This window comes from Strix uralensis, chromosome 38, assembly GCF_047716275.1.
Source record: "Strix uralensis isolate ZFMK-TIS-50842 chromosome 38, bStrUra1, whole genome shotgun sequence".
NCBI classification, from domain to species: Eukaryota; Metazoa; Chordata; class Aves; order Strigiformes; family Strigidae; genus Strix; species Strix uralensis.
The window spans coordinates 927,668-939,605 of record NC_134009.1 but is presented as its reverse complement, the minus strand read 5'-3'; the positions used below and the strand labels follow the sequence as shown (position 1 = coordinate 939,605).

Sequence of the window (11,938 nt, the reverse complement as noted above, 5' to 3'; positions counted from 1 at the left end):
TCTGGGGGGCTGGAGAACATCGGGGGGGGCTTGGGCGTGTTGGGGGGGGTTAGGCACATCGGGGGGAGGTTTAAGCATATCGGGGGGGGCTCAGGCTCATGCAGAGGGGGTTGGGGATCTCTTGGGGGGCTTGGGCACATCTGGGGGGGCTCGGGCACATCTGGGGGGGCTCCTGGAGGGGATCTGGGAGGGTTGGGGGGCTCTGGGTGGGGGTTTGGGGGGGGCTCAGGTCCGGGTGGGGACGGTGCCCCCCAGTGGGGTCCCGCAGTGGGGGCGAGGGGGGGGTCTCGGAAGGGGGGGTGGGGGGTGGGAGGAGCGGCCCCGCCCCCCTCCCGGCCCCCCCCGGCCCCGCCCGGCCCCGCCCGGCCCCGCCGCGCCTCACCGGAGCCAGCGCGGAGCGGCGGAGCGGAGCCGGGTCCCGCGGTGAGTCCGGGGGGGGCGGGACCGGCAGGGACCCCCCCACCCCACGCGGGGAACGCAGACGGGGCGGGAGGGGGGGGGGATACCGGGAGGGTGCAGTGGGGAAACTGAGGCACGGAGAGGAGCGGGGGGGGGCGGCGCTATCGGGCTGGGGGGGCCCATTCCCATTCCCCCTCCCCGGGAACGGCCCCCTCGGCCCCCCCCGGCGCTGGGGGGTGACACCGGGAGCCCCACAGCTGCCCCACGGCGGGGGCTGGAGCTGCGTCCCGGCCCCACAGCTCCCCTGACCCCCATTATCCTGCCCCACGGCTGCTTGGACCCCCCCAATCCTGCCCCACAGCTCCCCTGACCCCCATTATCCTGCCCCACGGCTGCAGGGACCCCCCCAGTCCTGCCCCACAGCTCCCCTGATCCCCATTATCCTGCCCCATAGCTGCTTGGACCCCCCCAGTCCTGCCCCACAGCTCCCCTGACCCCCATTATCCTGCCCCATAGCTCCTGCCCCCCCCATCCCCTCCTGTGGGGCTCAGGGTGGGCCCCGCCAGCGCCGTGGGGCCCGGCCGCACCCATCCCACCCCAAATATTTGGGCAGGTTCCCCCCCCCATGGCGGGACCCCGCGGCCGCCCCCGACGCGCTGCCGCTCGCCCGGGCTCGCCCGGCGCCCGCCGTGGTGGTGGGGGGAGCCCACGCGTGGGGCGAGCACCCATGGGTGCGTGTGGGGGGTCCCCGTGGGGCGAGCACCCACGGGAGCGCGCACAGCAGCCCCCGCGGGGCGCGCAGTCGCGAGCACACGCGTGTGCGAATATCCCGTGGGGTGCAGGCCCACAAGCGCGCACGTGCGCGCAGGCCCCCCCCCCCGGGCTCGCTCGCCTACGCACGGGAGAGCGTTCGGGGTGCACAACCCCCTCTGGGGTGTGCGCTCGCAAGCTCGCACCCACACGGGACCGTTTGGGGTGCACGGTGGCAAGCGCGCAGGGGGCACAACCAACCCTTCGGGGCGCACAGACCCCGTGGGGTGCGTGTGTGCCTGGGAACCCTGTGGGGTGCGCGCCCGCAAGCGTGCACACGCACACACGGACCCGTTAGGGTGCAGCTTGCAAGCGCGCGCACGTGCACAGACCTTTTGGGGCGCACGCTTGCGAGCTCACATCCACATGGGACCATTTGGGGTGCACGCTTGCGAGTGCACATGCACACGGGCCCTTTGGGGTGCTCGCTTGCAAGCTCCCATCCACACGGAACCGTTTGGGGTGCACGCTTGCAAGCGTGCACACACGCACAGCTCTTTTGGGGTGCACACCTGCGAGTGTGTGCAAGCGCATGGCTCTTTCAGGCGCGCGCTTGCAAGCTCACATCCCCACGGGACTGTTCAGTGTGCACGCTTGCGAGTGCCCATGCACACAGCCCATTTGGGGTGCACGCTTGCACACACGCACCTGCACGCAAACCTTTTGGGGTGCGTGCTCGCAAGCTCACATCCCCACGGGACCATTTGGGGTGCACGCTCACAGGCGTGCAAATGTGCACAGACCTTTTGAGGTATGCGCTCGCAAGCTCACATCCCCACAGGACCATTTGGGGTGCACGCTTGCAAGTGTGCAAATGTGCACAGACCTTTTGGGGTGCACACTCGCAAGCTCACATCCCCACGGGACCATTTGGGGTGCACACTCGCAAGCGTGCAAATGTGCACAGACCTTTTGGGGTGCACGCTCGCAAGCTCACATCCCCAAAGAACCATTTGGGGTGCACGCTCGCAAGCGTGCAAATGTGCACAGACCTTTTGGGGTGCACGCTCGCAAGCTCACATCCCCACAGAACCATTTGGGGTGCACCCCCACAAGCGTGCGAGTGTGCACAGACCCTTCGGGATGCGCGCTCGCGAGCGTGCCCACGCATACCGCCCTTTTGGGGGTGCACACCCCTCTCGGGGCACCCGCTCACCCCCCCTGCCCCCCCCCCCCCCCCTCCAGCTCCCGCCATGTAGCCGCCCCCAGGATGGCGCCGGGGCCCTTCCCCGAGGACGCGGTTCTCGCCCTCCACTACAACTACACCGGGAAGCTCCACGCCGGGCGCTACCGGGGCGGCCTTCGCCCCGAGACCCTCCTCTTCCTCCTCGTCTGCGGCTTCATCGTGGTGGAGAACCTGGTGGTGCTGGTGACCATCTGGAGGACCAAGAAGCTCCACTCGCCCATGTTCTACCTGCTGGGCAACCTCACCCTCTCCGACCTGTTGGCCGGCGTCGCCTACACCGCCAACATCGTCCTCTCCGGCGCCAACACCTTACGGTTGACGCCGGCGTTGTGGTTCTTGCGGGAAGGCGGAGTCTTCCTCACCTTGGCCGCGTCGGTCTTGAGCTTGTTGGCCATCGCGGTTGAGCGTCACCTCACCATGGCGCGGGTGCGGGTGACGCGGGGGGACAAGAGGGGTCGGATGTGGTCGTTGGTGGCGGCCAGTTGGGGGGTTTCGGTGGCGTTGGCGGCGTTGCCGGGGTTGGGTTGGAACTGCCTGGGCGACCTCCCGGCGTGTTCCACCGTCCTGCCCCTCTACTCCAAGCGTTACGTCTTCTTCTGCGTCGCCGTCTTCCTCGCCATCCTCCTCACCATCGTCGTCCTCTACGCTCGCCTCTACCGCGCCGTCCGGCGATCGGCCAACCTCCGCCCTTCGCCGAAATCGCCGGCGTTGTTGAAGACGGTGACGGTGGTGGTGGGGACCTTCATCGCGTGTTGGTCCCCGCTCTTCCTCCTCCTGCTGCTGGACGCCTGGTGCTGCCCGCGGGCGTGCGCGGTGCTCTACCACGCCGACTACTTCTTGGGTTTGGCCATGGCCAACTCTTTGCTCAACCCCCTCATCTACACCGGCACCAGCCGGGAGATGTGCCGGGCCGTGCTGCGCCTGCTGCGCGGCGGCGGGTGTCACCGGCGCGGGGGGACGGGGGACGGCAGCGGCGCGGGGGGACGCGGTGGCGGTGGAGGTGGCGGCGGTGGCGGCACCTCCGGGAGGTCGTCGGGGAGGCGGAGGGGGGGGGGACACCAGTGGGGGAGGGGGGGACACCAGTGGCGGGGGGGGGGGAGGGGAAGGGGGGGGCGGCACAGGGGTGAGGGGGGGGCGGGGCAGGGTGCTGGCATCATCCCTGTCCCCAGCCCGGCGCTTGTCCCTGTCCCCAGCCCCGCGCTTATTCCTGTCCCCACCCTTGTCCCTGTCCCTGTGTCCACCTTGTCCCCATCCCTGGTCCCTGTGCTTGGCCCCGGCCCCAGCCCTGTCCCCACCCATGTCCTGTCCCCGTGTCCACCCTGTGCTCGTTCCCGTCCCTGTTCTTGTCCCCATCCCTGTCCCCATCTTGTCCCTGTCCCCATCCCTGTCCCCACCCGTGTCCTCATCCTGTCCCTGTCCCCATCCCTGATCCCTGCGCTTGTCCCTTTCCTTGTCCCCATCCCTGGTCCCTGTGCTTGGCCCCAGCCCTGGCCCTGTCCCCACCCGTGTCCTGTCCCCCTGTCCACCCTGTGCTCGTTCCCGTCCCTGTTCTTGTCCCCATCCCTGTCCCCATCTTGTCCCTGTCCCCATCCCTGTCCCCGTCCCTGTCACCATGTCTATCCCTGTCCCCATCGCTGTCCCCGTGTCCTCATCCTGTCCCTGTCCCCATCCCTGATCCCTGTGCTTGTCCCCATCCCTGTGCCCACCCTGTCCCCATCTCTGTCCCTGTCCCCGTCCCCACCCGTGTCCTCATCCCATCCCTGTCCCCGTGTCCACCCTGTCCTCGTCCCCATCCCCATCCATGTCGCTGTCCCCATCCCTGGTCCCGCGCTTGTCCCTGTCCCTGTCCTTGTCCACATCTTGCCCATGTCCCCACCCTTGTCCCTGTCCCTGTGTCCACCCTGTCCCCATCCCTGTCCCCACGAGGACACTCTCGTGACCCCCCCCCCCCGGCACTGACAGGGTCCGGGGGGGGGGGGGCTGGGGCGTCCCTGTCCCCGTGTCCCCCTGTCACACCCCCCCCCCGCCGGTTTTGTAACGAGTTTTTAATAAAAGGCCTTTTCGGAGCCGCCCCCGCCTCGCTCGGCCCCCCCGAACCGCGACAGCGTGGGGACACCCACGGGGGACACGGGGAGGGGACACGGGGAGGACCCCACCCCCCGGGTGACACGGGGATGGTCCGAGGGACATCAGCCCCCCGAGCGACACGGGGACACCCACGGGGGGACACCGGGAGCCCCCCCCCCCCCCCCAGGGTGACACCCACGGGGGACACCGGCAGGACCCCACCCCCCGGGTGACACGGGGACCCCCACGGGGGACACCCGGCGGATCCCTGTCCCGGGTGACACCTGGAGCCCCCCCCCAACCCCGGGGGACACCGGGACCTCCCCCCACCCCCGGTGACACCCCCGGTGACACCCCGATCCCCCCCGTGACGCCACCGCCAGCGGACCGCCCCCACTCCGGACTCTTATTCTGGCGGGGCGGGCGCGGGACGTGGCGGCGCTGACGTCACGCGCGGGGCGGGGCGTGGCCGCGGGGACTCTTACCGCGGCGGGGGCTCCGCGCGCTGCTTAGTCACGGCCCCCCCCGCCCCCCCCCCCCGCCGCATCCCGCCGCTGCCGGGGCCGCGCCATGGCCGGGTGAGACCCCCGGGACCCCCCCACCCCCCTGAGAACCCCCTGACCCCCCCCCCCCCGACACCCCCCGCCCGGCCCCGCCCCCGGAACCCTCCCCCCAGGACGCGGTTTGGGGGGGGTGGGGGGTGTTTGGGGGGGGCCCTGGCGCCTCGGAGCCCGCCCCCCCCCCCCCCCCCCCCCGGTAAACACGGGGATCACGGGTGAGGAGAGACCCCCCCCGGGGTGGAGGGTGCGGGGAGGGAGGGGGCCCGCCACGGGAACCTGGGGGGGGGGGGGGGGGAGGTAGGGGGGATCCCCCCGTGCCTCAGTGCCCCCCGTGGGTGCGGGGAGGGGGGGCCCTTCCCTTTAACACCCCCCCGTGCCTCAGTTTCCCCACAATGAGCCAGGGGGGATCTAGGGGGGCCCTTCCCTGAGCCCCCCCCCTCCAGTTTCCCCAGTGCATGCTGGGCGTGGGGGGGGGGGGTCTCCCTTCCCTCTGACCCCCCCCCCAGTGCCTCAGTTTCCCCACTGTGCCCTGGGGATGATCTGGGGGGGTCTCTCCCCCCCCCTCGTTGCCTCAGTTTCCCCAGCACACACTGGGGCTGGTCTGGGGGGGTGGGGGTTCGCTTCCCTCTGCCCCCCCCGTGCCTCAGTTTCCCCACCGTGTCCTGGGGCTGATCTGGGGGGTCTCTCCCCCCCCAGTTTCTCAGTTTCCCCAGCACACGCTGGTGTGTGTGTGTGTGTGTGTGGGGGGGGTGTCCTTCCCTCTGCCCCCCCTCCCGTGCCTCATTTCCCCACCATGTCCTGGGGCTGATCTGGGGGGGTCTCTCCCCCCCCCCCCCCAGTGCCTCAGTTTCCCCACTGTGTCCTGGGAATGATCTGGGGGGGGTCTCCCCCCCCCCAGTGCCTCAGTTTCCCCAGCACACACTGGTGTGGAGGGGGGGTTCCACTGGAGGGGGGGGGGGGGGGTGTCCCTTCCCTCTGCCCCCCCCCCATGCCTCAGTTTCCCCACCGTGTCCTGGGGCTGATCTGGGGGGTCTCTCCCCCCCCCCCCCAGTGCCTCAGTTTCCCCACCGTGTCCTGGGGATGATCTGGGGGGTCTCTCCCCCCCCCCCCCAGTGCCTCAGTTTCCCCACTGTGTCCTGGGAATGATCTGGGGGGGTCTCCCCCCCCCCCCAGTGCCTCAGTTTCCCCACTGTGTCCTGGGAATGATCTGGGGGGGGTCTCCCCCCCCCCAGTGCCTCAGTTTCCCCAGCACACACTGGTGTGGAGGGGGGGGGGGGGGGTGTCCCTTCCCTCTGCCCCCCCCCATGCCTCAGTTTCCCCACCGTGTCCTGGGGCTGATCTGGGGGGTCTCTCCCCCCCCCAGTGCCTCAGTTTCCCCCCTGTGTCCTGGGGCTGAGTCTCTGCCCCCTCCCCATGCCTCAGTTTCCCCATCACCCCCCCCCCCCCTCTAACCCCCTCCCCTCTCTCTCCGCAGGTTCTCATCCCCCCGCCACCCCTCCTAAGCCACCCCCCCCCCCCTTCTGCCTTCCCCACCCCAGGGGGGGCCCTGCGATGCTGGCGCCATGTCCTCCTCCTCCTCTTCTTCCTCCTCCTCCTCCTCCTCGCCGCCGCCCCCCGAATGCCAAGCGGAGGTGACCCCCTCCCCGGGGGGGTCGGGTTCTTTCAGCTACAGCCTGGAGGAGCACCCCAAAGCCGCCCTGGCCATCATGAACCAACTGCGCCTGGAGCGGCAGCTCTGCGACGTCACCCTGCGCGTCCGCTACCGCCGCGACGTCCCTCCGGCCGATTTCCCGGCTCATAAAATCGTTTTGGCTTCGTCCAGCCCGGTTTTTAAAGCCATGTTTACGACGGGTTTGCGAGAACGGGGGATGGAGGTGATCCCCATCGAAGGGGTTCACCCGCGGGTGATGGAGCGGTTGGTGGAATTCGCCTACACGGCGTCGATCTCGGTGGGGGAGAAATGCGTCCTGCACGTGATGAACGGCGCCGTCATGTACCAGATCGACAGCGTCGTCCGCGCCTGCTGCCACTTCCTGGTGCAGCAGCTGCACCCCAGCAACGCCATCGGCATCGCCAACTTCGCCGAGCAGATCGGCTGCCTCGAGCTGCGCCAGAAAGCCCGCGAGTACATCTACAGGCACTTCGGGGAGGTGAGAGGGGGGACACAGACACCCCCAAAAGGGAGGGGAGGGAGGAGGATTGTCGAGGGGATGGGGGGGGGCTTGGGGAGGAGAGCTGCTGGGATGGGGGAGACTTCTGGATTTGGGGAGTGGGGCGGGGGGAGACCCCTGGGAGGGGGAGCAGGGAGGAGCCACCTAGGAGGATGGGGGGGCTTGGGGAGGAGAATTCCTGGGATTGGGGAGCAGGGAGGAGCCCCCCCAAGAGGATGGGGGTGTGGGGAGCAATGAGGAGCCCCCCAGGAGGATGGGGGGGAGACCCCTGGGAGGGCGAGCAGGGAGGAGCCACCTAGGAGGATGGGGGGGCTTGGGGAGGAGAATTCCTGGGATTGGGGAGCAGGGAGAAGCCCCCCCCCAAGAGGATGGTGGGGTGCGGGGGAGACCTCTGGATTTGTGGAGCAGGGAGGAGCCCCCCCAAGAGGATGGGGGGGTGGGGAGCAACAAGGAGCCCCCCAAGAGGATGGGGGGGAGACCCCTGGGAGGGGGAGCAGGGAGGAGCCACCTAGGAGGATGGGGGGGCTTGGGGAGGAGAATTCCTGGGATTGGGGAGCAGGGAGAAGCCCCCCCCCAAGAGGATGGTGGGGTGCGGGGGAGACCTCTGGATTTGTGGAGCAGGGAGGAGCCCCCCCCAAGAGGATGGGGGGGTGGGGAGCAACAAGGAGCCCCCCCAAGAGGATGGGGGGGAGACCCCTGGGAGGGGGAGCAGGGAGGAGCCACCTAGGAGGATGGGGGGGCTTGGGGAGGAGAATTCCTGGGATTGGGGAGCAGGGAGGAGCCCCCCCCCAAGAGGATGGGGGGGTGGGGAGCAATGAGGAGCCCCCCAGGAGGATGGGGGGGAGACCCCTGGGAGGGGGAGCAGGGAGGAGCCACCTAGGAGGATGGGGGGGCTTGGGGAGGAGAATTCCTGGGATTGGGGAGCAGGGAGAAGCCCCCCCCCAAGAGGATGGTGGGGTGCGGGGGAGACCTCTGGATTTGTGGAGCAGGGAGGAGCCCCCCCCAAGAGGATGGGGGGGTGGGGAGCAACAAGGAGCCCCCCCAAGAGGATGGGGGGGAGACCCCTGGGAGGGGGAGCAGGGAGGAGCCACCTAGGAGGATGGGGGGGCTTGGGGAGGAGAATTCCTGGGATTGGGGAGCAGGGAGGAGCCCCCCCCAAGAGGATGGGGGTGTGGGGAGCAATGAGGAGCCCCCCAGGAGGATGGGGGGGAGACCCCTGGGAGGGCGAGCAGGGAGGAGCCACCTAGGAGGATGGGGGGGCTTGGGGAGGAGAATTCCTGGGATTGGGGAGCAGGGAGAAGCCCCCCCCCAAGAGGATGGTGGGGTGCGGGGGAGACCTCTGGATTTGGGGAGCAGGGAGGAGCCCCCCCCCCAAGAGGATGAGGGGGAGCAGGGAGGAGCCCCCCAGGAGGATGAGGGAGTGGGGAGCAATGAAGAGCCCCCTCGAGGGAATGGGGGGGCTTGGGGAGGAGAATTCCTGGGATTGGGGAGCAGGGAGGAGCCCCCCCAAGAGGATGGGGGTGTGGGGAGCAATGAGGAGCCCCCCAGGAGGATGAGGGGGAGCAGGAAGGAGCCCCCCAGGAGGATGGGGGGGAGACCCCTGGGAGGGGGAGCAGGGAGGACCCCCCCAGGAGGATGGCGGGGTGGGGGGGAGACCTCTGGATTTGGGGAGCAGGGAGGAGCCCCCCCCAAAAGGATGGGGGGGTGGGGAGCAATGAGGAGCCCCCCAGGAGGATGGGGGGGGAGACCCCTGGGATGGGGGGGCACAGAGGAGCCCCCCAGGAGAATGGGGTGGCTGGGGGGAGACCTCTGGATTTGGGGAGCAGGGAGGAACCCCCCAGGAGGATGAGGGGGATGGGGAGCAATAAGGAGCGCCCCCCCCAGGAGGATGGGGTGGATCAGGGGGAGACCCCTGGGACTGGGGAGCAGGGAGAAGCCCCCCCAGGGGCTGCAGGACCTGAGGAGTGGCCCCCCCCACCTCATTAAACATGGTGTCACAGATCCGGGGGGGCCCCCACCCCATTTAATACAAACTGGGAGGGGTGTCACAGATCTGGGGGGGCCCCCACCCCATTTAATACAAACTGTTGGGGGGTGTCACATGGCTGGGGTGACCCCCACAGCCCCGTCACACAGGCTGGCAGGTTTGGGGGGGCTGTCAGAGATCTGGGTGCCCCCACCCCAGTTCATACAAACTTGGGGGGGTGTCACAGCTCTGGGGGGGGCCCCCACCCCATTTAATACAAACTGTTGGGGGGTGTCACAGGGCTGGGGTGACCCCCACAGCCTTTTCACACAGGCTGGCAGGTTTGGGGGGGCTGTCACAGATCTGGGCGCCCCCACCCCAGTTCATACAAACTTGGGGGGTATCACAGAGCTGGGGGGGCCCCCCCATTGCTCCCCCCCCCGAAGGGAACACACAACTGAAGCAAAACCCGCGGGGCAAAGGCCGCCCGTCGCCTTGGGCGCAGGGTTTGGGGCCGGTGCCGAGTTTCGGGGGGCTGCCGTGTGTCCCCCCCCCCCAAGCCTCACTCCTTGTCCCCCCCCCCGCCAGGTTTCGAAACAAGAGGAATTCTTCAACCTGTCCCACTGCCAACTGGTGACGCTCATCAGCCAGGACGAGCTGAACGTGCGCTGCGAGTCGGAGGTTTTCCACGCCTGCATCAACTGGGTGAAGCACGACTGCCCGAGCCGGCGGCCCTACGTGCAGGCGCTGCTGCGCGCCGTGCGCTGCCACTCCCTCACCCCCAACTTCCTCCAAACCCAGCTCCAGAAATGCGAAATCCTCCGCTCCGACACCCGCTCCAAGGATTACCTGGCGCAAATTTTCCAGGATTTAACTTTACATAAAGCCACGCAGGTGTTACCTTGCCGGACGCCCAAAGTGGGCCAACTCATTTACACCGCCGGCGGTTATTACCGCCAGTCGTTAAGTTACCTCGAAGCCTACAACCCCCACGACGGTTCCTGGATCCGTTTAGCCGATCTCCAGCTTCCCCGGAGCGGTTTGGGGGTTGTGTGGTGGGGGGGCTTTTTTACGCGGTGGGGGGGCGGAATAATTCCCCCGATGGGAACACGGACTCGGCCGCCATCGATTGCTACAACCCCATGACCAACCAGTGGTCGCCCTGCGCCCCCATGAGCGTCCCCCGCAACCGTATCGGGGTGGGGGTCATCGATGGGATGATTTACGCCGTGGGGGGGTCGCATGGATGTATCCACCATAGCAGTGTGGAAAGGTGAGGGGGGGGGCTGGGGGTGAACTGGGGTGGTAACACGAGGTCTAGAGGGGGTTGGAGGTCTGCTCTGAGGAGTTGGGGGGGCAGATCTGCCCCTGGGGGGCCCCAAATTTGTCCCTGGGGGGGCCCAAATTTGTCCTTGGGGCTGATAATAGGTCTTGTTTGGCCCTGGGGGGGGGGCAGGTCTGCCGCGGGGGGGCCCCAGATCCGCTGCAGGGTGGGCCCCAAATCTGCCCCTGCGGCTGATAACGTGAGCCTTGGTCTGTTTGGGGGGGCCCAAATCTGCCCCAGGGGGGGTCTAAATTTATCTGGGGGGGCGGTCCAAATCTGTCCTGGGGGGTCCTAAATCTGCCCCATGGGTGGTAACATGAGCCAGTGTCTGCCCTGGGGAGGCACAAAATGGCCCTGGGGGGCCCCAAATCTGCCCCTGGGGCTGATAACATGAGTCCTGGTCTGTTTGGGGGGGCCCAAATCTGCCCCAGGGGGGGCCTAAATCTGCCCCATGGCTGATAATGTGAGCCCTGGGGGGTACAAATTGGCCCTGGGAGTCCCCAAATCTGCCCCTGGGGCTGAAACCACAAGTCCTGGTTTGCCCTGGAGGGGGGTGGGGGGGCAGGTTTGCCCCTGAGAGGCACAAACCTGCCCTGGGGGGGCACAAACCTGCCCCAGGGCTGATAACACAAACCCCAGACTGCCCCGGCGTGGGGGGGGGACGACACACATCCCGCCCCCTGGGCTAATCAACACATATTTCTGGGGGGGGGGGAGCTAACAAAATGATAACACAAGCCCAGCCCCACAGGGCGGGGAGGGGGAAATCAGGGCTCTAATTTGGGGGGGGGGGGGGGGGGTATTAGGGCTCTAATGGGGGGGGGGTATTAGGGCTCTAATGGGGGGGGGGTATTAGGGCTCTAATTGGGGGGGGGGGTATTAGGGCTCTAATTGGGGGGGGGGGGGTATTAGGGCTCTAATTGGGGGGGGGGGGGGGGTATTAGGGCTCTAATCGGGGCCTGCGCTCACCCTGGGGTGTTGTTTTATGTGTGTGTCCCCCCCCCTCCCCTTCCCCAGGTATGAGCCGGAGAGGGACGAGTGGCAGCTGGTGGCCCCGATGCTGACGCGACGGATCGGGGTGGGGGTGGCCGTGCTCAACCGCCTCCTTTACGCCGTGGGGGGGTTCGACGGCACCACCCGCCTCAGCTCCGCCGAGCGCTACCACCCCGAGCACGACGCCTGGCGAGCCATCGCCCCCATGGCCACCATCCGCAGCGGCGCCGGTGAGGACGCTGCGCGGCTTGGGGGGGGCCCTAAAGTGAATTAAGGGGGGGTCTAACTCCACTGCCCCCCCCCGCCCAGGTGTGTGCGCCCTCAATAACTGCATTTACGCCATGGGGGGGTACGACGGGACGGACCAACTCAACAGCACCGAGCGCTACGAGGTGGAGACGGACGCCTGGAGCTTCGTGGCGCCGATGCGGTACCGGCGCAGCGCCCTCGGCGTCACCGTCT

The 11,938-nt window shown here is 68.5% G+C and overlaps 2 protein-coding genes across 2 annotated transcripts; both read left to right on the top strand.

Annotated features, from left to right (window-relative positions):
* Positions 1-353: 353 nt before the first annotated feature.
* S1PR5 (sphingosine-1-phosphate receptor 5) lies at positions 354-6,524 on the top strand. The gene is made up of 3 exons (XM_074854566.1): positions 354-423; positions 2,395-3,423; positions 6,497-6,524. Exons 2-3 carry the CDS (start codon positions 2,420-2,422, stop codon positions 6,522-6,524), a joined length of 1,032 nt encoding a protein of 343 aa, XP_074710667.1. The 5' UTR covers positions 354-423; positions 2,395-2,419.
* KEAP1 (kelch like ECH associated protein 1) lies at positions 4,995-11,938 on the top strand (the record flags this gene model as incomplete). Its single annotated transcript, XM_074854698.1, is given in 6 exon segments — positions 4,995-5,040; positions 6,497-7,172; positions 9,748-10,201; positions 10,204-10,432; positions 11,501-11,706; positions 11,786-11,938. Coding segments are annotated over 5 exon segments (1,630 nt in total), but the record flags the coding sequence as incomplete, so codon positions are not given.